The following is a 24,265-nucleotide window of genomic DNA, read 5'->3' as shown; positions in this document are numbered from 1 at the left end:
CTCCAGGAGCAAATATAAAAGTAAAAGCCAGCAGGTGTTTATTTGCTATTTTTTAGTGTGGTGTGAGGGAGAAAAGGAAAAAATTCTCCAGAGACAAATTCAAATCAGCTATTTTTTATGATTCAACACATAATAAAGACAAAAAGGAAGGCACATATTAAATCTGGGGGAAATCATTAAAATGGAGATTCTATTCTGTTATTTTCACTTGTAACCAAAACTTATTACCCAATGAATGAAAAATATATTTTTTTGCAATAAAAGAATTCTCATGAGATAAAATCACATGAAACACATTCTTAAATAACAGCAATGTTAAAATGGAATTCTTATTTTTGTGCTGTGGCAAACAAAAAAAATCACCCAAACAAACCAACCACAGAAGACTATAAAATAAGATTTTTAAAAATTAGCATAGCAAAATCAGGCACAGAAGTTGAAGAATGCAGGAAAAGCATCGCTTGTCAAATACTGGAACAGCAAGCATCTTGCCTTGCAAAATTAAACAGATTTTAACTCATCATGTTTCACTGGCCTAAACTCAGCTTTGAGAAATGACTACGTGAAAAGTGTATGACAGTATTACCATCTGCCAGCAAATAAGTCAGCCAAGTTCATTCATTTGAGATCACCAAATGCTGTGTCACGCTGTGAGCTGAAGCACGTCTTGGGAACTTGAAACGTCCAGTTAAATTCCAGTCACAAATCTCCCTGCTGACCCACTCCATGGATTAAAATGCAAGCTTCTCTATTCCAAATGTTTCAAAATTCACTTTATTTTCAGATTAAAATTGAAACCCTCAGTTTGAAGATATGGAAGGTTTCCCATAATGTGATAATGAAGCTTCTACCAAATTTCCTTTTCAAATCCCTTAACTTTTCTGAAAATGCTGGGAAGAGCAATCCTATGGCTCCTAGCCAGCACTTAGAAGGCACACAGTATTCTTCAGATTTCGAGACCTTAGGTCATAGACAGTGTTCTGACTGCAGAGTGGGGGATCTCTGTTTGAATATGTACTCCCTCCTCAGAACCAGCACAGAAAGAACTGCGTAAGTTCCTTCTCTGAGGTCCTAAGAGCAACTTGAAGGAAAGGGTAAAAGGGTTGTTCTGCTGGGCAGGGAAGGAGAACAGGGCTGCCAACAAACAAGGTATCCCCTCCAAAGTGCTGTAGCTGGAGAACTGAAATTGGGTGTTGCTGAACTGCAGAGTAGCAGGAGAAGGAAGCAGAGATTGCTTCTTCCATCTTCCTTTCCCTGCACTGGATGCCCATATTCCTCCAAGTTCAGAGGCTTACAGATATCCTGACTGGATTGCACTCTTAATTTTTTTTCTGTCTCACTTTCAGGTTAATTATCTATCTATCTATCATGATAAAAAGCAGAAAAAATGACCCATGACTCCATTTTCTAGTACAATGCACTTTTCTAGCATAATACAGTTCTTTGCAGCACTGATTTCTGCAAAGGGCCATGAAGAAAACATTGGGCTACTTCAGATATAATCACAAGTGGGAATGAGTCACAAGATGACAATGTGCTCTCATGGTCTCTCCTAATTCCAATTCCCTCACTTAGTTCTACAGGATCGCAGCAAACCAAAATTTGTATTTCATTCAAACCAAGCAAATTGTCATGCCCAAAAGCCACCAGAGAAAACCAGACTTTACACTAGTTGTAGGAATGCCTAATGTCACTGATGATCTACAACATTAACTTTGAAAATTTGACATGTATATAAGTGGGTGTGTTTTAGGTTGGGAGCATTTGATATGCTGGAGTATCAAACACAATAAAATACAGAAATACAATACAAAATTGTGTACTGTACTGTAGAGTTCTTGTCAGCTAATAGGAAAGGCTAGCAGTACATTTGCCTGACTTTCCTGAATATATTCCAAAGAGACTTCAGGCAGACTGAGGAACTGAATACTCCCCATGAACATTCATGTCTGTAATGTCATGCACAGTGAGACCAAAGGATGCTGGAAATGAAAACCTATGGAATGAACATCAATTTGGCAAAGTCAAAATTCAAACTAGAAAAATAAGAAGCTTCACTGAACCTTCTAACACTCAATAACAGAGGGCAAGGTGGGGAAGAAACGAACCTCTGAGGCTATCAAAGGCTCTAATTAACATGGCAGAGCAAAAGCAGTCTACATACACAATTTAGTCAAACATAGGAGGACGAAAATCAACCATTAGGTTACAGAGCAGAAGACGCCAGGAGAACCAGACAGCCATGCATTCACCTAGGGGCACATATGTATTTGTGGCACATCTATGTATGGCACACCTTTCCATACATATTTGTGGTGCATATATGGCACACTTATGGACTACTTAGATTTACATGAATTTGCACTGGTTTGAATACATTAACTTAAGTTTTAGTTTTACTTGATCTGCGTATGTGATTTTATCCTGTTTATTTAACATGATGTTTTACCTGCATCATTTTATTTAAACTTACTTAATGGTAATTTTATTGTAATGGCTGCCCAGAGAGTGTGATGCTAATGGGGCAGGGTTTCAAACAAATCTAGTAATAAATACATGAAATGTATTTGAGGAATTAACATAGTGCATAGTTTGCCTATCATGGCAAATTATGACTTGCTGAGGACTCTGATCCCTGACTGGAAACACTGAGCTAGGGATGTATGAAGAATCTGGAGGTGGGAATCCATCAGTTTCCCTGGGCTCAGCTCCCCAGTCTACAGTCTGCTTTGCAGCAGCCCTGCATCCCAAGTCCCTGGTGAGTGTACCTAGCATTTGTAGGGTGCTCCTGTCGAGGCTCTGGTCGAACTGTGGAACGGAGAGATGACCAGGGCTGTGGACACGATCCCTCCCAAGCGTCCTCTCCCACCGGGCAGAGTCCGCTCTTCCCCTTGGTATACACCTGAATTGTGGGCGCTGAAGCGGGTTGGGAGACAACTAGAGCGTAGGTGGAGGAAATCACAGGATGAATCTGACCGAACACACTTGAGAGCCCACTATCGGGCCTATGCTGTGGTGGTGCAGGCGGCAAAAAAGAAGTTTTTTTCCGCTTCCATTGCCTCCTCACAATGCCATCCGGCGGAGCTTTTTCGAGTGGTACAAGGCCTGGTTCGCCCGGGTCCTAAGGAAGATCCGATGCCACCCTCAAAGGCCCACTGTGACGACTTTGCCAGGCATTTCAGGGAGAAAATCGCTCAGATTCGTCACGAGCTGGACTCCACTAATGAATCAGAAGTCTCTGGGGAGACGCCAATGCTACCGTCTGGTCCAAAATTATTGGAGGAATTTCAATTATTGCGGCCCGATGATGTGGACAAGGTGCTTGGACGAGTACGTCCCACCACTTGCCTATTGGATCCTTGCCTGTCTTGGTTAATAAATAACTCCAAGCACGGGATTGGGACCTGGATCTTGGAAGTGGTTAACGCTTCTCTGAGGGAGGGTCGAGTGCCTGCCCCTTTAAAGGAGGTGGTAATACGACCGGTCCTGAAGAAAGCGTCACTGGATCCAGAGATGGCCACTAACTATAGACCTGTGGCCAACATCCCGTTTCTGGGCAAGGTGTTGGAGCAAGTGGTGGCGGGACAACTCCAGGCACTCTTGGATGAAACTGATTATCTGGATCCTTTTCAGTCCGGCTTCAGACCCGGGTACAGTACTGAATCTGCCTTGGTCGCCCTGTACGATGACCTGTACAGGGAGAAGGACAGGGGGAGTGCATCCCTGTTGGTTCTTCTGGACCTCTCGGCGGCTTTCGATACCATCGACCATAGTATCCTTCTGGATAGGCTAGCGGGATTGGGGGTTGGAGGCACTGCTTTGCAGTGGTTCCGCTCTTATCTCAACAGTCGATTCCAGAAGGTAGCGCTGGGGGACTATGTCTCTGCCCCATGGCAGCTATGCCATGGAGTACCACAGGGCTCCATTCTATCCCCTCTGCTATTTAACATCTATATGAAACCGCTGGGAGAGGTCATCAGGAGGTGTGGGCTGCGGAATCATCAATACACTGATGATACCCAGCTCTACCTCTCGTTTTCCACTAATCCAGGTGAGGCAGTGGCTGTGCTGAACCGGTGCTTGGCCGAGGTAATGGAATGGATGAGGGCCAACAAACTGAAACTCAATCCAGACAAGACGGAGGTCCTGTTGGTTGGCGGATCGGGCTTCGGAGAGGGTGGATTTGACCTGGTCCTGAATGGTGCAACACTCCCTCTTAGGGACAAAGTCCGCAGCTTGGGAGTACTCCTCGACCCGGAGCTTTCTTTGGAAGCTCAGGTGACAGCGGTGGCGAGGAGCGCCTTCCTTCAGCTTCAGCTGATTAATCAGCTGCGCCCCTACCTGGAGTACGACTGCCTGGCGACGGTGACACACACGCTGGTGACTTCCCACCTAGACTTCTGTAACGCGCTTTACGTGGGGCTTCCCCTGAAGACGGTCCGAACACTTCAATTGGTGCAAAATAGAGCTGCCAGGTTGCTGACGGGGATGGGGCGTTATGCTCACATGACTCCAGTCCTCCGTCAACTTCACTGGCTTCCCATTGAAGCCCAGGCCCAATTCAAGGTGTTGATTATGACCTATAAAGCCCTAAACGGCTTGGGTCCTGGCTACCTGAACGAGCGCTTACATACGTATATGCCCGACCGCCCCTTGAGATCTGCAGGAGAGTCCCTTCTCTGGGAACCCTCCATGAAAGAAATTAGGAGAGTAAGTACTCGGAGGAGGGCTTTCTCTGTGGTGGCACCCAACCTAAGGAATTCACTCCCCAAAGAGGTCCGCCTGGCACCGTTGTTACTGGTTTTTCGGCGCCAGGTAAAGACCTTCTTATTTAAACATCATTTTAATTGTTAAAATATATGATCTGGCCAGGGCAACTTCCTCTTCCTTCTCTTTCCTCCTCCTATATTCTTTATTTACTTATTTTATACTATTAAATTTAATTTTATATTATTGTATCTCAGTGTATTTTTTGTATTTCTGTATTTATTGGTAATTTATTATGTTCTATTGTATTTCAATGTATCTTATTGTGTTGTAAGCCGCCCCGAGGCTTCGGCAAGGGGCAGCATAGAAATGTTAATAATAATAATAATAATAATAATAATAATAATAATAATATTGACCCAGTGCACTGCTCAAATAATGCCCCTCGTCAGGTGCCACCTTCCGCTGCCTGACATGGAAGAAGGTTGGTCATAAAGGGCTCACCAGGAATTGAGCCCTGCACAAGCAGTGTCCCCCTTCCCTGCCACCTACGGGAGACATATGCTTTTCTGCATGTGATATGGAAGAAGGCTGCCAGGTGCACAATCTTCATTTTGCAAACATTTGCAGACTTCTTTTCAACTTGGCTCACTCTGCAAGACCAGACTGAGCATGGGAGTAAGAATACAAACACTAGAGCAACAGAATTCACTAGGGCTCATCCTAACTGTATTCTGAGCATGGGAGGCATGGATAACATTGACACAAAGCGTGCTCATTTAATACCAGCCTAAAATTTAGCAGTCAGTGTGGTAGTATGGACAGAATGTTGGATCGGGGTGAGGAAATCTGGTTCTAGTCCAAGTTGGCCATGAAGTGTACTAGATGACTTTGTGCCAGTCACTGACTCTCATCTTAACCTACCTCACAGGTTTGTTATGAGGATAAAGTAGAGAGGAGAGGAGAAAAAAGATTTTATGAGCCACTCTGACTTTTTTGCAGGAAAACGACAAGCTACAAATAAATAAATAATGTCTGACCCAGCTCATTAGGTCAGAGTAAAAATTAAATAGGGTTTTTTTTTTCAGAAGTGATCCAAAAGGAGGAAGCTACTATCTATTCCTGTTCACAACTGTCTCCGCACAAACATTCACTTCCATCCCAGAATCATTTTAAAACATTACTATGGAAGATAATGTTTAGCTAGAACTAGATTTTAATAAAGGTAGAAGAGAGATCTGATTTCTGTTGAAAAATGTGTTGTCAAGCAAAGAGCTAAAATTAAGCTCAGCCAAGCAAGAGAAAGAGAATGAATGAATTTAAACTACTTAGGCGCTAATCCTATACCCACTTACCTGACAGTGAGCACCACTAAATTAAATGGAACTTGCATCTTCTGAATAAACATGTGCAGAATTGCATTTTGGCTACTCAGCACTTACCAGACTAAATTAACAGATAATTTTAATCAGGCTGTGGGCCTGACTTAAATATGTAGGCAGTATTCTGTTTTGATGTAGGAAGAAAGCAGGTAGAAAAATGTCCAAATAGAAAACATATTAATGACAAATTACTGAATCATTTACAGCACAATTCTATACATGTTTACACAAAAACAAATTCCACTGAATTCAATGTGGCTTACTCCAAAGAAACTGGATATATGAATGCAGCCTGAAACTCTGGATAAGCTCAGAAAGAAAGATGCCTTCCAGGACAAAAAAGAGTGGGGAGCTGTTTCTACAGAAAAAAGTTACAATACTTTCTGAACTAAGGCCCACCCATGTAAAACATCTTTGAGGCAAGCAGCATGAGTGGAGATTCTCAAATACAATAACATGTGTCCTCCTTCTACGTAAGAACTTGAAGAACTGGGATAATACCAATTTTGGCATGGCTGCTAAACTTGCAGCACTGTCGTCCACAGTGGTGTGTCATGTCTTGCAAACCCAAACCAAATCCCACAGGGTGGCTTGTTTGAGGCCAACAATAGTTGGGATTGTTGTCCCCGTGACGGCTATCAACTGAACCAAGGCGACTAGCCCCTTAGTGGCAACCCTACTTCATCTTAGTTAACACAGCTGAGCTGCATTCCATGACACTGATTGGTGAGAAATAGTAGTAGTAGTAGTAGTAGTAGTAGTAGTAGTAGTAATAGTGACCTCAGATGTTAAATGCTGAAAGAAATGTAGCCAGAATAGCTGCAGTGAGAAACAGAACTGAAATAACAGATCAACCCTGCATATAACTACACATGCAAAGGGACAACTGCCCCACAAGTAGCTTAATGTAGTCTTACACATTCTCAGCAGACATACTGCTTCGTTTTTCTTGTCATGTCTTTTCCTTCCCAACAATACAAATCTTCTTGTATTCACTAAACAATGTGAAACCTAACTGTACTGAGATCACCTTCACATTTGTCAGTGAGATGTAAGTTAAAGCCTGTGCTGTGAAATGCATACATTAAAAATACTCAGACTTGCTGCTTCCCCAGAGCAGACACCACCATCATCAAAAGGACCTTATTTAGTCAGGACAAAACAGTAAAACCCTAAGTGGGTGCTGCAGGTTGACTATTTACATCCTACCTTATTTCCCTGTTCTTGCAAATGGCACTAGACAGTCTGCTAACAAGGGAATCCCTGCCATTTTTCTCTTATCCTATCATGCGGAAAGATGGAAACAATACCAGATACTACTACCAGCAGTCAGTTTTGCTACTAATGGAGGAGACTATTATCCAGGCTTATGCATTGCTTTTAGCAAGCCATTCATACTAAAAAGTAGCAAAGCATTACAGATAAAGCCTGTGGGGATTTTACAAAGATGCAGGTTACTTGTCGAAGACTCATTCATTGAGATATTTTGATTCTGAATGTTCAGTTCCATTTTCCTCAGAATATACAGCATTAATTAAAAAAGCAGGAACATTGCCATTGTTCACAGAAAAGCGATAATAATCTGTCAAGGAAGAATGACCAAATCCTCAAAGTGTTTTTTGTAATTGCTTATAATGGCCTATTATGCCAATTTGCCTTAGCTTCTTAATACCAGGGATTTACTGATTTTTCTTTTAAATTCTAATTTCAAGTTCTGCAAAACTATTCTCTGAAAAGAACAATTTCAGGTGTATATGAACTTTGCTCTTTTCACTGCAGTTGTTCATTCAATTGCTCCTATTCACATTTTAGTGAGCGGACATGATACAAGTACATATACAGTTTTAGGTAAGAATTGCTCAGACTTCTATGGATTTTTTCTGTCTCTCATCAACACAGCTGAAATGTTGCTCCTGCATGGTGACCTGGAAATGAATTTGCAACACTGGCTGCACACTACACCTCATATGGTACTTCACACATATGATTCATTGCCATTGTACTCTAGCCTCTTGGAAAAAGCGCAGGCAGGCAAGCAGGCATTACTAGCTGGGAATCTTACAGTATATTCTGAATGAAAGCTACAGCCTTCACTCAACAAGGGGCCCTCCTTTAATAAGGTCTGAAGTGGCCCCTGCTTTTCCCATCATTGCTTACCCTGTCTCTTTACATTGTGATGTCATCCCCCACTCTTTCACCTGCTACGGGAAGGAGAACAAGGGTTTACTCTTAGCTTTATGGTGGAGCCAGGGCTGATCTCTCTCTCTCCCCCCCCCTACTGGGCGTTTGCATATTTTCATATGAAAACGTTAAGAAAGTGGATGTTTTTCTCATACATGATAAAAGTACTGAGCCCCAAGGTAAACCTAATGCTGGTCAGAGCTTTCTGGGAGAAATACTTCCTGTTTGATGTCACCTAGGAATGCCAGTACTGGGAATGGTACACAGACCACTTGGAGCTTAATGATCTGTTGGCAATCAATAGCAAATTCATTCTATTAATTCACGAGTGCCTGGTGTCTACTCTGCCTTTTCACACTAACCTCCTTGTGTAGCCAGAGAAGAACAGCAGTGCTAGACCTGGATATATTCATCTTCCTTTGACAAGTTCAGGTCTGAACCGCCCAACAGCTACACCACACTCATGGAGACAGGCTGAGCCCTCTGGTGCTGGACCAACATTGGTGGCTACACATCAGCAGCCTGCAACATGGAACTGTGGCATCCCACTCCATCAAGGCCACGGTGGAGAGCAGTAGGCAGGTGGCCAAGGTATCCAGCAACGGCCAGGGCAGCATAGTCAGGGAAGAAGGTGGCCCCAAGGAGGTGGTCCTGGAGCCCTCCAAGCCCAAGGGCTGTTTCAAGGACCTCTTTAAGTTCCTAGCAGAGCAGCAGGGTTTTTACCAAGTCTAATTCTTATGTGCACACATATCAAATACTAAAACAGCTTCTCCAGAGAGGGCCACCTGAAGTGGGCTTTCAAGATCTCCATGCAGACCCTGCAGAATGGATTCATCTTGCTGGACTTGCTCTGCATTTCCTGAAATCATTTCTTTCAGCCCTTTAACTGCTTATTTTCTTTATACTGGCCATTTCCTTGTTCTCTCTTTTGTCATTATGTTTCATCACCATATTTATGTTTTTTACCCAGTTTGGTCTACTTTAAACAAGACAAACCAAATCCCAAACCCACAACTGATTACTACTGTACAATCTTTAAATTATTTGTCTGTTAATGAAAATGGAAAAAATATTTTAGCAATATAGTTATGGTATGGCAGGTATTGCAATATAGTTCAGCATCCAAAAGTACAGCACTTGTTGAAGAACATAGCTTTGGAAGTGGGTGGGGGTGAAGAAAAAGAAGAGTTGCACGGGGTGATCTATACTTACTGGCGTTGTACTTCTTTTCATTCAATAAATAATAAAGTTGGCTTTCCTACTTTAGACATAAGCTTCAAAATAGACATAAGAAACATAGAGAAAATACAGCAGAAAAATTTTGTGCCAATTTGCCTGTTTTATGGATACTCTACAAAAAGAGTGAACAAGTAAGTCAATTCTAGAACAACCTAGATGTTGGTGAGAGGAAAACCCTAGAAGAGAAGTAGAGGGAAGTTAAGCCTGTGTCTACTGTTCTCAGAGTGATTTATAATGGATCAACAAGCATTTCTGGCTCCCAATAACAGCAACAAAATAATCATACTCCTTGCTTTCCAAATCATCATGCTGAAATGAAAAAAGCTTGGGTTAATCAAAAGTGGTTGTTTGCATGAAAGGACTGTGAGCTCATTTCAGTTCTTTTATTCAGACCAAATCCCTGGGCTCTCATAATGCTTTGATTCTGTTGTATGCCTTCTGCACCACCCTCTGGCTGAAGAATGCCAGGGCTCTCATAAAAGAACAAAAGAGACTCTACATGCCTGAAGTCTCCCCACCTCTGCTCTAGGAGCTGGGGAAGAACCATTATAGTCACATTAGTATATAGCCTTCCCCAGCCTAGTGCCCTCCAATGAATGCTCTGCCCTACAACTTCCTGCATGTATCACCATCAGATTTACTGCCTGGGGCTGATGCAAGTTGACATCTAAAATGCCTGGAGGGCACCAGGCTGGGAAAGGTGAATTTGACAGCTGTTCTACAGAACAAGATGGTTAGAAAAGTCCGGTCATATATTACATAGTGCACAAAAGATTGCCAGAAAAAAGACTTACGTTGGAAGTTGTTCATAAAGCAAGCTTGAGCAGCGATCATCCATTCTGCTCTGGTTTCACAGAAGATGGCAATATTGGTCTTTGGTTGTTGGCCCAACACTAGTAATCCATCTCCAAATGTTTTAGCTTTCTTGAAAACCTCATCATATGTGAGCCAGTGATAATCTCCAAGGATGACCTGATAAAAATATAGACATTTAAAAAGCAGAAACTATCCCTACATGTGTGCAAGCAAATTTATGAATATTCTTTCTCTTCCTTCTTTTACCACATGGTTCTCAATTCTATCAAAATTCTGATTGCAAAGTCCATGGGCAGCAAGTTGCCTTTGTACAAAATGCATTTGAAAGTAACCTACATAAATAAAATACTAATTAAATGATAGCAAAGTAATGGTACAATAATAAAGAAGTTACTACTATAGGAACAGTAATAAATGGTTTCTTGGGTTCCTAGTCAAAAATAATAATTTATTTGGTTATACAAAGACAAACATAACCTATACTATCTGTCAATACTACTAAAAATGATTATTCAATAATTCTTGAAATGTACGCCATTTCTCAAATGGATGAATTTCCCTTGCTACTCACAGAATCGAATGGATCAAGGCTGACTTTGCAGCCTTAACACTATTCTTTAAAACTATCAGATATGCACAGCCTATATAATCAGTTTTCTGTCCTGATTCCTCTATCCTATTCCATCTCATTGCTGTAATTCCAAAGAATATAAGGGTAAGTAAAGTAAAGCTATAACAACAGAAAAGTGTGTTTGTGTCTGTGTCACAGCAGCAAGACTATGAAACCTAGACATGTAAAACATGGCAAGCGTCTTAAAGGAAACCTGGGGGCACATACCCAGAGATTATTTTCTGTTTTAAATTAATTATTTTATATTTAAAATTAATATAAGTGTAAACCTCTATTAATATTTTCAGCCTCTAAGGGTAGTCTTTTCAAGCAGCACACAATTTCACAATCAATACAGTTTGAAGCCAGGAGAGATCAGGAAGCCAAGGGACAAAGCTCTAAGCTTGCCCTCTCCCATATTGTTGTAGACTGACCTCCTTCAAGAGAATGGAGTTCACAAACCCATCCTTCATGGGGCTACAGCAGTGCACATGTACCCAGGGGTGTCAGCAGGCACAGTTTCACTCAGGCAGGGCAAGCAAAATCTGACCAACTTTTTAAAATTTTCTTGAAGACATTACTGTATCAAATAAATACCTATCCCAAGCATGTGAGCCTGCATCCATTTACTAATAAATAAACAGGACACTTAGAAATAAGCTCAAAGAGTTTGTTGTTGTCAAAACTGGAAAGTTTCAGAGGGGTACTTGCACTAGTCCATTGCAACAAAAACAATGAAGAGTCTTTGGGGTCTTAAAGACTAAAAAAGGCCATGACTTAAGTATTCATGGACACTGTCCACATTATCCAATTAGAAAGAGATTTCTAATGTAAAAACAAATGAAACAAATGAAAAACTTTGGGCAGTATCCATTCTGTCCGTGCCCTAGTGGGAAAAAACACAATGGGATGCTAAAAATTCTTGAAAGAGGTAGGAAAAAAACCATTTCTGGAGTATATCTGCTGAGCTCCCAAAAGAGAGTTCTGCCAACTTGCCTCATTCCAGAAATGAAAGTTTGCAATAATTTCTGTGACTCTAAAAGAGTTAAACCACATTGGGCTGCTTGAAGGTTCCACAGAGATGCAACAGAAGCAACAGAGCTGACACACCTAAAACTACATTATACAAACTGCAGATCACTACAAAGCAAACAATACTCCCTGTAAGCATTTGAAAGAGTATTGAAGGATATATGCTGCTCTCTAGTGTGCACTCCTTGTTACAGCACTTAACAACAAATACAAAGCTCCTATGGACAATGACAAATTACACTACAGTATGATCAGATTTGCATGTAACTGCAATTCATGGTTTGTTTAACCATAAAGGTGACTGATGCATTAAAACTCTGGGGTGTTTAATCCTAAACAACACAAAGAACCAGGTTCAAACATCTCAACAACAACAAAACAACAACAACAACAAAAACCCAGGAAACAGAGTGCTCTTCCAGTGCAGCCACTGCTAACTACAGGTTATTTAACCCAAAATTAGCCATTATGTGAAAACCAAGTCCATGGCTTCTTTCAGGTTGCTAAAGCTGAATTCCTATGCACACTTATTGGAGATAAGTTTTACAAACTGTGTCTTCATTTACTTCCAGCTCAATATACTTAGTGCACAATGTGATCCTGCTCAGGTTGCTCTAATTTTAATCAAGTGGCAAATAATACTTCCAAATGCTCACTGGAATTTTACCTTACTAGAACAACAAATCATGAACATGTTGGGTATACAGGAAAATCATGGAAGATGATTAGATTCATATCCAAAAATAAGATCCCAGTGTCCAGCATAAAACAGAAAAATGGTAAGGTTTATCAAATATAAATGCTGAGCACTTCTGTAGTTAACATCCTAAATAAATTTTAAATTTAATCATTTCTGAAGCTTGTGGTAATGCTAATTGTTTGTTTTGTTTTAGTTTACCCAGTAATCAGTGTTCCCTGGGTAGATTATAAGCAGTTTAAAACTGGGTATAGGATCTTCCAAGTGTCAATGGAAAATTACTCCTTCTTCCAGCTGCAGCCATCATCATGTTAAGTCTAACATGGAGCTCTGAGGGTCAGATACAGTGAATGAAGGAAAGCTGGGGTTATTTGGGCTGTTCCTTCTACATCAGACTAGGCAGTAGCAAATGTAAAGGGTATCTATTCTCCCCTTCTCAAAATAGAAGTGTGGTAAAACCACCCTCTGGTAAAAACAAGCAGTTCTGTTCCTGCATTTCTCAGCAGCCTGGTAGTTTAATAACTTGCATAACATAATGGTCCAAAGTTCCCTAATGCTGATCATTCATTCCTCTAATTATGCTGAGAAAGAAACTTACTAAGTAGATAAAATCTTAATCTGTGCTGAAAAGACCTCTTTATAAGCAGTCACAACTTGTTTTTAGTAAAATCTCTGGGCAAACAAGGTGGAGTTATTTATTTATGCATCATGAGCACTCACTGTTCAGGAACAGGGACTTACAAATTTTGTCTAGCCATTATTTCTGGTTGCTCAGCATTTCTACTGATCCATCTTTTCCTCCAAGTTCTCAGGCAGGGGGAAAGTATATTAGATAAGCGAAAAGGTCTTTTTCCTCACTTTGCACCAAACAGAAGTGCATACCAGAAAACCATAGTGCTCCACACAGTTTTAACTTTCAATAAAAATGTTCCATAGATAAGGCAAGCACAACAGGACCTATGGAAATTGCTGTAAAAATAAGTGCATATTTGTTCGGGGTTTCCCTAAAAAGCTGCTTTGTACAATGCATGGGTTCAGTGGATTTCTGGACAATGAATGCAGGAAGAGAATAAAGGAGTCAAAAGATGACATTTGATTCATGAATTTCAATCTGTTTTCTTAAGAATTGTAAGACATACAAGGATATTCAAGAATTTGAATAGAGTTTGAGACACTACCTGCCCCAGATATTTTACAAATCTACCTTCTATCATATGTTGTTTTAGCTGTTTTTTGTTTTCAAATGTTTGCATTTTGGAAATTTTAAATGGTATTTTATTATGAACTGCTGCAAACTGCCCAGAAAGCCTTGGCTACAGGGTGTTATAGAAACAAGCAAGCAAGCAAGCAGTAAAGATCAAGCAGAGAGGAAATAAAAGGCTTCTCATCTTAATCTACGTAATGTTATTTTATCAGCAGAATGTAAGCAATTTTTCATTCTGTATTCAGATTATGTGATCTTACAGAAAGAGAAGATTTTAACTGAGCAGCTAAAAGGAACAATTTGGAATTAGGAGGAAAACATGGCCTCTCAATTAGACAAACCAGAAAAGAGGAAAAAATGTGCTGAGTGCTAACAGAAATCTTTAACTGGGTCCTACATGTTATGAAATAGACCTGTCCTTATTCTCTGTATTATTTACTAAACATGCAAATAATACAGAGTATATAAGACAACGGTTTGGTTTTCTTCAATTGATTTGTAAAGGTTTCATACCTTTTGATTTGTAAAGGTTAGAGAGCAAATAAGCTCCCTACTTTTGGAATTACTGCAGTTTCTTGCAAAGTAAGTATTTGTGAGTTTCAACAATTTAGATGCTTTTAGACAGTGGTTTGTTTGTTTATTCACATATTTATATGCCACCTGTAACTGCCAAGGGCCTTTCTAGGTGGCTTACAAGTAACAACGTATTAAAAACTATTAAAACAGTTAAAAGAATAAACTATCAGGTGGGTCATGGTTTGGTGTGGTCTTTCAGCATATCTTTTCAATGTATTTTGGTATTTTACATTGTAGAGTAAGTTCCCTTTGTGAACTTATATGTTTTAATATAAGTATTTCTTTTTGTTGCTTCCAAATCAGTAATATTCTTAAAAGGTTGTCTTCTGTTTTGCTCATAGCATTAGGTCCTGGAGGAGGCTTTTGTTCAAAACATGTAGAGTTACACTAAGCAATGAAATCCTTAGTATTTCTGGTTGGCTAGTCAGAAACAACAAAGATAAAACATATTGCTTGGCCAGAAAATAAGAAAAGGAACGTATCTTATTCATAATGCTGTCAAAACAGAAGCAAAAATTCATTTGGACACTAAGAAACAGAATAATGATTTATGTGTTCAGTGAATTTTGTTTCCGTCTCAATGGTCCCTGAGGTGGTTTTCCTGTTTTTGCCAGTCCCCAGTTGTGGAAAGGTTGAAAACCACTGTCCTACACAATAGCTACCACAGAAAGAAGAGACACGGAGTGTTTGAACAACAAACCAGAAGTCTGAGAAACAGCAAACTTCTAGGTTAATTATGGAAAGGATCTAAAATATACCTAAAATTTCATTTTGCAAGTTGCTCATTTGTACACCACTTTTACATTCCTCACCCTAGAGTCTCCAGGTTGCCAAAAGAAAGGCATGCTTGGAGGGTACTAGGAAAAGCATTTTAACCACTGTTTGTTGAAATAAACTATGACTACACATGCTTCTGAGAATTTCTGATGAGCAGCCAAGTCTTCTGAAACATTCAGTTCAAAAGGCAGACTACACAGACCTTCCCACAGGACACCACATACTCTTAATAAAGTTATACACTAACAACACAAAAACTGCCTATACTCCTTAAGACTCTTAACCTGCTATAAAATGATCCTATAATATACATAATAAGACTTTCAGCCACCTCCCTACTCTTCCTTGTTTTTAAATCCAAGGAGTAACATACCTTTTTAAAAACTTTGCCTGATGGCTGGATTTCATCTTCTTCCTTCAAGATTTCTCTTGTTCCCAGGAGTTTTCTGTCCTTAAATTTACTTCTAGCATATTTGAAAGCTTTGTCAAGTGTATCACACCCAGGATATAATACAGATGCTAAGCAATGCAGACTGTTCACAGACCTGTATGGACTACTTGGCTTGTTAGTCACAGACTTAGCTTTAACCTGCTTTGACTTGGCTATGGCATATCTTGATCCAGAAAATAAATACCATGGAATAAAGGTTATACATGTGTATACTAAAATTACAAAGTTTATAATATAAAGAAGAAATGGATTAATATTGTGCTTTAGCTTCATTGTTTCCATCTTTGAAGTCTGTAAGCTACTCAAACAGCATGACAAGTGTATCACATAAGGATTGCCAAAGTCCTGAAACAAAAAAGAAAACATACCATTAAATATTGATAGCACTGACTTACATGTTTAGTCTAAAAATATCATTGCTTCCATAAAAAAAGAATTCCTTCTCATAAAATTTAAATGTAAAGCCAAATAGGAATAGGGAAAGTTAAATGCTTTAGCACATCCTTCATGAATAAAGCCCACAGGTTTTTTCACAGCAGCTTCAGTTAAGAGATCACGACTGGGAAAAAACCTCACTACAGCCCTTAGAACTAGATTTGGTACCTGTTATCAAGCATGGTTGCCAAGAGTACCAAAATAATTGTTACAATCCCCAAAAAGGAGCTGACATACAGCTTCCTCTATAATAGGATCTTTTCTTCCATGTTTGCTGCTCTGCCTACAGGTGCAAATAGGGATATATAGTATCTCATGTGTCCCAGATGGTGTCTAGGCCAAGGGCAAACACACAAACTATGCAGTACCCAAAGGACACACACATGTTTTTATTAATAATGATTAGGTGGAAAAATCTCTAATCATCCTTGAAAGTGTCCATGGAATAAGCTAAAGAAAGCTATGAATGGTACATCCAGTGCCAGAATCATGAAGAACTTATTCAATATCATAAAGAACCACCTTACTTGTCCACTTTGCTTACCAAGCCATTTTGCTATATGATGTAGCCTTTAAACATCTGTTTAATCCACTGGCAGAACTTGTATCAACACCTTCTGCAGTATCTGCAGGAAAGTGAGGAGAAAAGGCCTATTTCTTAAATTGGTAATTCAAAATTCAATACCCATCTGATAGAAGGGAATCATTTCTCTTCCCAAATGTTCACGCTAGAAAGAAATTTACTGTAAGCTGACAAACTCTTCAGAAGTTCTGCAATTAAAAGATACTGAAAATCTAAACACTGTTCAAGTTACACACAAATCAGTTTTACTACAATATTCTAGTTACACCAGGAAGCCACAACAGTACTTAGCAAATGCAAACAAACTTTCTGCATGTGTTCTGAAGTAGCTTGAGGACTGTTAGACACCATTAGGCAATGAAGTTATGAACCTATGACTGTCTAGCATCTTTGGTTTGTGGCTGGAGTCTACAGACTACAATGGCATATGCAAGCTTTGACACAAAACACTTCATCAGTCCCATTCTATTCATACAATTTCAGTGCATCAGTTCAACTGAGTAGCAGTGACTTCACCACGTTATTTCAGACAGGAATTGAGTCTTGTGAAATTGAGCAGCAACAGTCTTCTGCTACCTTAAACATGAACAAATGCATAAAATCGATCAGGGATTCTTTCTCTTTAAAAAGGCACTATTTTAAAAAGGGCAATATAAAAAAATTGGCTGACAATATGCTCAATTATTCCCTCGAGTATGCAGTGCAAATACAGAAACGTTAATCACAATTTTTATACTGTAATCTTGTAGTAGACAATTAAGGCTAAAAAGAAAAAAAAACCCAAAAAACTGAGCCAATTTGCTAAATAGCAAATCAACACCAAATTTTAAATCAAAGGATTTTCAGAATATTTGAACAAAGACACATAATTCTTGTTTCCAGCACTAGACTACACTTCTGGTCATTCAGCAACACACATGTCTAGTAGTTATGGTGATATTCTACATTTCAAATGACAATCTGGTAGAAATAAACGTACTGCTAATCTATGATTTAGGACTGTATAGGGTCAGATGTTCTTAGGAGTAGCCAGTCAGGCTGTATGCCTGTGCTGAGCAGAGCTACCCCCTTCCTTTCTCACCTGTCCAGCCTCCCCGCCCACCAGGCTATGAAGGGAGGGAAGATAATTTTTGCCAGAATTGATTATTTGCAAAGGGATTTTGAAATCAGGCTAAGGGATGTAGGCAGTTCATCGCTGCAACAGTAGTTCATATGGAGAAGTGTAAACATCCTGCTTTATGAATCCTCCCAGTCTCATTTTTGTAATGTTTGTTCCCATCTATTTGAGCTGTGGATATCCTTGGCATTAAAAGAGCAACAGATATATTTTAATGCAATGCTGAAGTTTCCCTGAAGTTTCTACTTCTGAATTCTTAAAAGGGTAAGCCACTAGAACACAAGTTGTATGCGTCTGTGTCCAAATAAAATGAAATACAAAATTAAAAAAATTAAAATGCTAACTACAGATGACATTTCAGGCTTCAGTTCCATGGGACAAAATTTATAGAAACTTTCAAAATACTTCTGACTGAACCCCTAATTAGCTGTTATAAAGTATAAAAGAGGTACTCATTGGTGGCCTGGAATATTATGTAAAAGGGGTGTTTCTTCCTCCCTAAACTGAACCCCTAATACTATGAGGTGCATGACTTGACTTTATTTTCTTTTAATTATTCTTGGAGGTGATCAAAATAATCTTTCCTTTAATTAAGTAATCCATGCTATTACATTTTTTAAAAACTATGCTAGCTACATTATTTCAAAACTTCATGATATCTGACCCACAATCATATTAAGTACACTTGCAGCCCTAAATACTTACTTCAACTAAAGTTGAAACAAAAATGAACTTGTGTTAGAATTTAAATAAATCAAAAGTCAAATAACTTTAACAAGGGAATTTAATCCAGGAAATGTTCTGCCTACTGCTAGAGTTGATCCCTATTATGCAATATAATTTATTCTTTCACCTATTACTTTCAGAGTTCTGTTTGTTCATTCAGAAAAGGGAAAAGACCAAGAAAAAAAGTGTTTTGCGCCTGATCTGATAATCTTGTGACAAACAATGCAACTAGAATAAAGTACAAAGTGTCAAGTAAAAAAAACAAAAACCTTAAATGACTTCTCATCGTTGTTGCGGATGGTACCAATGGGACAGAAGTTTCCAGACACTTGAGTCTCAACTGGATTTGTCACAGGCAAGGCTGAAGAAATCTAAAGATGAAAAATTGAAACAAATAAAGCATCTGTTAAAAATATCACACCATGAATTGCTGCACTTTTACCTAAGCAGATATAAAAACATACCTGCACTTTCCAAGCTGCATTATTTATGCATGTACAAAATAAATACAGGTTTGTTAGTCCAAGAAGAATATACCTCAGTCCACTGCTTCATGTTTAATTTCATTTTTAGATTTGTAAACTACTCACATAGCACTCACGGAGGCTCACAAGAATTTTTTTTTTAAAGAACTCTCTAACATCTCTGACTAAGCAAAGTATGTTTCATACTGATTGCAAACTAAAGGCCTATTTCTGCAACACTGGACATGTAGCAGCCACCAAATCTGGCATATGATGTACATCTGACAGTGCTTGCCTGAGTTTACATCCCTGTGTGTGTGCCTTACGGTCATTCACTGAGCCCTTTCATGCATCCATAACATCTCAAGTTCATCAAGAAAGTACCAGGTTCAGGAAGCTCTTGGTGGTAGCATTCTCCTTATAGAAACCCCTTAGATCCCCTCTCTGCTTTCAGAAGACTCTCTTCCTCAGAATAGCATTTTCTGAGCTTGAGAACAGCTTGGGATAACTGATGGACATTCATTTTTAGTGGTTATGCATGCTTAGAATAAAGATGTAAAGGCCTAGAAAAAAAATCTGGAGGGGGGATCAGTTTCTCCCCACCCCAGAAACAAGGAAAAAAATCTTTTCTTTTGCTTTTCTCTTTTCAGGCACACACAATTCTAGCTTAGAATTGCCACTTTAATCAATTAGTTTCTTATACTCCAATAATATTCCATTTTTTATTTTGAGTTGGAAGTCACTTTGAGGGCAAGGTAGTTAAGCAAGTAATATGCATTTATAAAACAGAATAGAAACTCAAAAGCTAGCCAACTTTATTTTAAAAAGACAAACAGGTATATGGAAATGCTCTTAATTATACAAATTAGAATCAACTCTCCCCTTCTTTGTCTTAACATGACATAAAATAAGTAGATTTAAAGAATATAAGAAACCTTATTGAAGTTATCAAAATGTAAAACAAAATGTGATTTGAATTAATTCAACTATTATTATTTTTATTGTTGTAAGATATCTTTGCCATGATTTAGAGGTGTATGACTTATATTTTTATAAGCACACAGATTAGCATCAATTCAGCTAACTAAAGATCACAGCAGCAGATTTTTAACTCATGAATTGTATGCAATTCACAAGTGAATTCACTGTCACAATTCAATGTCACATAGGATTAAACTGTTAGATGGGTTTAAATTGACTGGACAAATTAATGGGAGATATTAAACACATCTATCAATAGCTATAGGCAACAGCTAAAAAAATTTCCTATTGTTAAAGGCAATATACTTCTGAGTACACACATTTGGGAACAGACAATAGGGGCTATTTGTGGCAGATCTGTAAGCTTTAAGTGGCAACTTGCTGGCTAGTATTGAAAACAGAATGCTAAACGTATTTCATTACAATGAATTCCATTTATTTCAGGTTAAATATAAATAAGCACTTAGGTTTGCACACTGTGCTTAAACTATTCTCCTCAGCCGTATTCCTAAAATGCACATCATGACACTAATCGAAAGTGGGCAACTTGAGGCCTTCCAGATGTTTTGGCCCACAACTCCTATCAACCATAGGCAATATAATAAATGGTGAGAGCTGATGGGAACTGCAGCCCTCTAAGTCTTTTAACCCTCAAATTGCCAATTCATGAACTAGAAGGACAACAGCTATAGTTTTCAATTCTTAAAATTTAGATTAACGCTGTATATAGATAGAATATGAAAAGCAGGCACAGTAAGCATATGCTGCAAACTAAACAAAGGAGCACTGTGACCTATACTTTAATACTATTCTTTAATATAAACATTACCAATCAGCAAAGTCTCTGAAGCACTGTTAACACATAATGAATTATCATTAGAACTACACATTTTCTTGTTTGGGGGACAGGGTTAAAAACAAATATTGCAGCTTAATGTCAACCTAATGCAACTAACAGGGTTGTGGCAATATTATATAAGAATGGGTGTTCACTTGTGTTAAGCCTTTTAAACAGAGCAGAACAGAAGGTACATGGTAACAAATCAATCCAACTCCACTATCAATCCAAATTTGGTCTACATCTGCTTATACCTTGTGTGTTAAGTTTACCACCAGCATAAGATTCAGATTTGTGCACTATTCAGTTACACTTCAGAGCTTTACTGCATAGAAAAATACCCAACAGTCACTCTCAGAACACAGTTCAGTTACTCCAACTAGGCAGCAAACCACTTGTGTACTCCCAACTAACTATATACATCAGGAAATCAGGTTCTGGTAGACACAGTACAGAGAAATGATGTTCACCCAAGCACATGCTTACTACCTATTTTACCTGCAGTGACTTCAAGTGAGTGTATCCAGAATTGTAGCTTTGATTGTCTGCTACTTAGCACTGGAGAAAAAAACCTGATATTCCAGCTTATTGAAAAGCTTTCAGCATCATTCAGTTCATGGGGAAAGTGTTAAAACTGCATGAGGTTATGTTTCAGGAAAACATGTTTGGAGCAGAATTTGATATAAAATTATAATGGAGGTAAAGAGCCTCCAGGTTATTTCTTCAGTATGAACTAGAATCTAGATCCGCTGCATTTGTGGCTCACCGCCTTGACACACGATTCAAGATGACGTTTAAAGCCATTCTCAGAGGATAGCTCATGCGGAGACACATCTTCCTTTAAAAACGAGCTACATTCTTAGAGAACCGCCCTCTGCTGTTCGGTTTCAATAAAGAACTCACGTCACTGTGCATTTACTCGGAATCTGCAGCACCTACGGACGGAATCCTCTGCTTATTTAGGTGAAAAAGGAGTCTTGATTCTGTTCCTGTTTCTAACCAATTTAAGTCGTAGCACTTTTTTGCTGCGCAAATACGCACACGATTGCGCCCCATACCTATTGCTCCGGGAAGAATGCTACCATGTTGGGGAAGAGGCTGCCGCGTGATGCTCGCTAGCCATCTTTGCTGGCGTCGGATCCCGGATGACACTTTTTGAAAAGCTTCTTTCAGCTTATGGGCAAGCCTTACCTTGCGGTCCCCTGGTGGGCGGGAGGGCAGCCAGACTTCACCCTGCCCCTCCCACCCACCAGCCAAGCCCCACCCGCTAGGCGTTCTAAGCAAACCCGCTGCCATCCGCTTCTTCAACTCGAGAAGCCACAGCGACGGCGTTGCCCTGGAAACAAATCCGCTTTGTGACGCGGTTCTACACCGGGCTTCTTCCCTCCACCCCTCCCACCTGTGACCCAGGGGGGAAAAAAAGGCCGGTTGCTCTTTCCCCACGCGGAAGGCACTGGCTTGCACAAGCCTCCCCGCACCGCCACCGCGCAGGAACCTAAAGCTGGGCTCGCCAACGCATCCCGCTGCATTGCGTGGTGGGAAAAGTTAGGCGAGGCTTGCGCGGCGACCTTGCGGCCGGCGTTTTTTACGTCGAAAAGGTGCGTCGCTGCTTCTCGGGTGGAAAGAAGCATTCCTTCATCATTGGAATTCCCAGAAGGAAGCCTTCGTGCCCAAGCAGAAAGCCTGTGGGGGGGGGGTGTTACTTTTCGGCAGACTGCAAATAATTCCAAACGATTCAGGAGTCGAAGGGCTCAATTCTATCTAAACTTAGCCCACCCCCAAAAAAGCCTACAACAACCAGCTTGCCGCAGTTAGCATAACTAATATTTGCATGGGATTGTAACCGAAGGAGCCTCTAGGACAGCCTAGAGTCTGTTTTCACAATGGGTATCTACTATACTAAATTTGTTCTCTTTTTATGCTGCTGTCAAAATGTGATTTCTTTTGCTTATTTTTAACGGCAATTCTTTTGTGTTTATTCACTTGTAAACTAACTTGAATAACATCTCAGAATGTGTTCACCTATAAAACAAAAACGGAACTTTATTCTTAGTTTCAGGTTGCAATCCACTTTTAAGACAAGTAAATAGCATTTAAGCTGTGGATTGCACTTTCACACTGTTATATGGGGAGTTTTCTTCAGTCATTAAATACTCCAACATCGGACACCTTTGCTCATTGTATGATACAATGCAAACTTTAGAACTGCAATACTAACGACTCATATTATTGGTAAGTCCCATGGAACTCTACTATGCAATTCATAGTAACTGAATTGGTAATCAAACACTCAAAGCCTAACCTGGGCAACCTGCTGATTGCTTCCAAACATTTTACACTACAGAACTACCACAGATGCTGGTGCTCAGGGTTCCTGGAAATTGTAGTCCAAAACATCTGGAAGGTACCAAGCTACCCATCCCTGCTCTAAAGAATACAATATACAAATCACATAATGACTGCTTTTATTTTAAGTGTATTCTGCTAATAAAACTGCAAAAGTAAAGAGGAGTAAATATTACTGTATTGCAATCAGTACAACCCGACTGCTTGCTTCGTATCTCCAAAGCCCTGACCTTATAAATAATGGATTGTACAGAGGTAAATTGTACTAATAATAGAGCCAGGAAGGGGTGAAAGGAAAGTGATCATACTAACTCTTAAAGGAAAAAAACAGACATGACAAAAGATGTATGTTTTACTTTTAAGTGTTTTATTATGTCAATATACTTGCATGCATAGCAGAGAATACTACTTACCTCAGAGAAACAAGGAGTCAGTTGAAATTACCAGTTTAGCTCTACCAACAGCCTAAATGTATTATAATACACAGAACTTTTTTTTTAGATTTAAGACTCTAAAGTAGCTTTCTAAAGATATGTAAACATTCTGACTAGATTAATTTTATCAGGCAAATGCATGTTCACATTATTAAAATATGGCAATAATGGTCTACTGTATGTTAATTTTACTTTTCAGTAGATGTTATATTCAAATGTTATAGCAAATAAAGCTAAACTACAGTTGCATGACAAAAATTCAGTTATTACCATTTGTAAGGGTGAAATTCTACGGTTTGTTAATGGTAAACTACCAGTAATATCCTTACCTCTGTGACTTCTCCAACTTAATTTCATCAGACACTCCATCACTGAAGCTTTTCCTATTATTCAATTGCAATTATTCAATTGCAAAATGGGAAAGTTTTACCCATGGAACTGTTGCCTGATAGAATTGAAGGCACATAGGACCAGGTAGTCTATTCAGCGGAGCATGGTTGACCAGCTCTGTGGCTTAATACTGGCTCTATCCCTATTTTCAATGCAAGGCTTTGGCCCCAAGAATATATAAAGCAATGGCACAATCAAGCACCTAATTTGGAACAAACTAGTATAGCTATGTGTCTCATAGTAAGCATATGCAGGGTGTTTTTCCTTATCTTCAATAGT

The 24,265-nt window shown here is 39.4% G+C and overlaps 1 protein-coding gene across 3 annotated transcripts in view; it reads right to left on the bottom strand.

The window, feature by feature from the left end:
* The window catches only part of ACSL3 (acyl-CoA synthetase long chain family member 3), a 53,097-nt gene that overhangs the window by 19,268 nt on the left and 9,564 nt on the right, over positions 1 to 24,265 (bottom strand). For 2 of the 3 annotated variants that reach the window (XM_044432758.1, XM_044432759.1), the window contains 4 exons: positions 18,803 to 18,904; positions 16,652 to 16,733; positions 15,595 to 16,017; positions 10,304 to 10,481 (listed from right to left, as the gene is read on the bottom strand). In XM_044432758.1, the coding sequence (XP_044288693.1) occupies positions 10,304 to 10,481; positions 15,595 to 15,954 (538 nt within the window). In that variant the 5' untranslated portion in view covers positions 15,955 to 16,017; positions 16,652 to 16,733; positions 18,803 to 18,904. Of the gene's footprint in view, positions 1 to 10,303; positions 10,482 to 15,594; positions 16,018 to 16,651; positions 16,734 to 17,206; positions 17,267 to 18,802; positions 18,905 to 24,265 lie in introns of all 3 variants that reach the window. The other variant, XM_044432761.1, reaches the window with a different exon arrangement.

Source organism: Varanus komodoensis, unplaced genomic scaffold, assembly GCF_004798865.1.
Source record: "Varanus komodoensis strain SLA01 unplaced genomic scaffold, ASM479886v1 scaffold25, whole genome shotgun sequence".
Lineage (NCBI taxonomy): Eukaryota > Metazoa > Chordata > Lepidosauria > Squamata > Varanidae > Varanus > Varanus komodoensis.
This window is presented reverse-complemented; position numbering and strand designations above follow the sequence as displayed.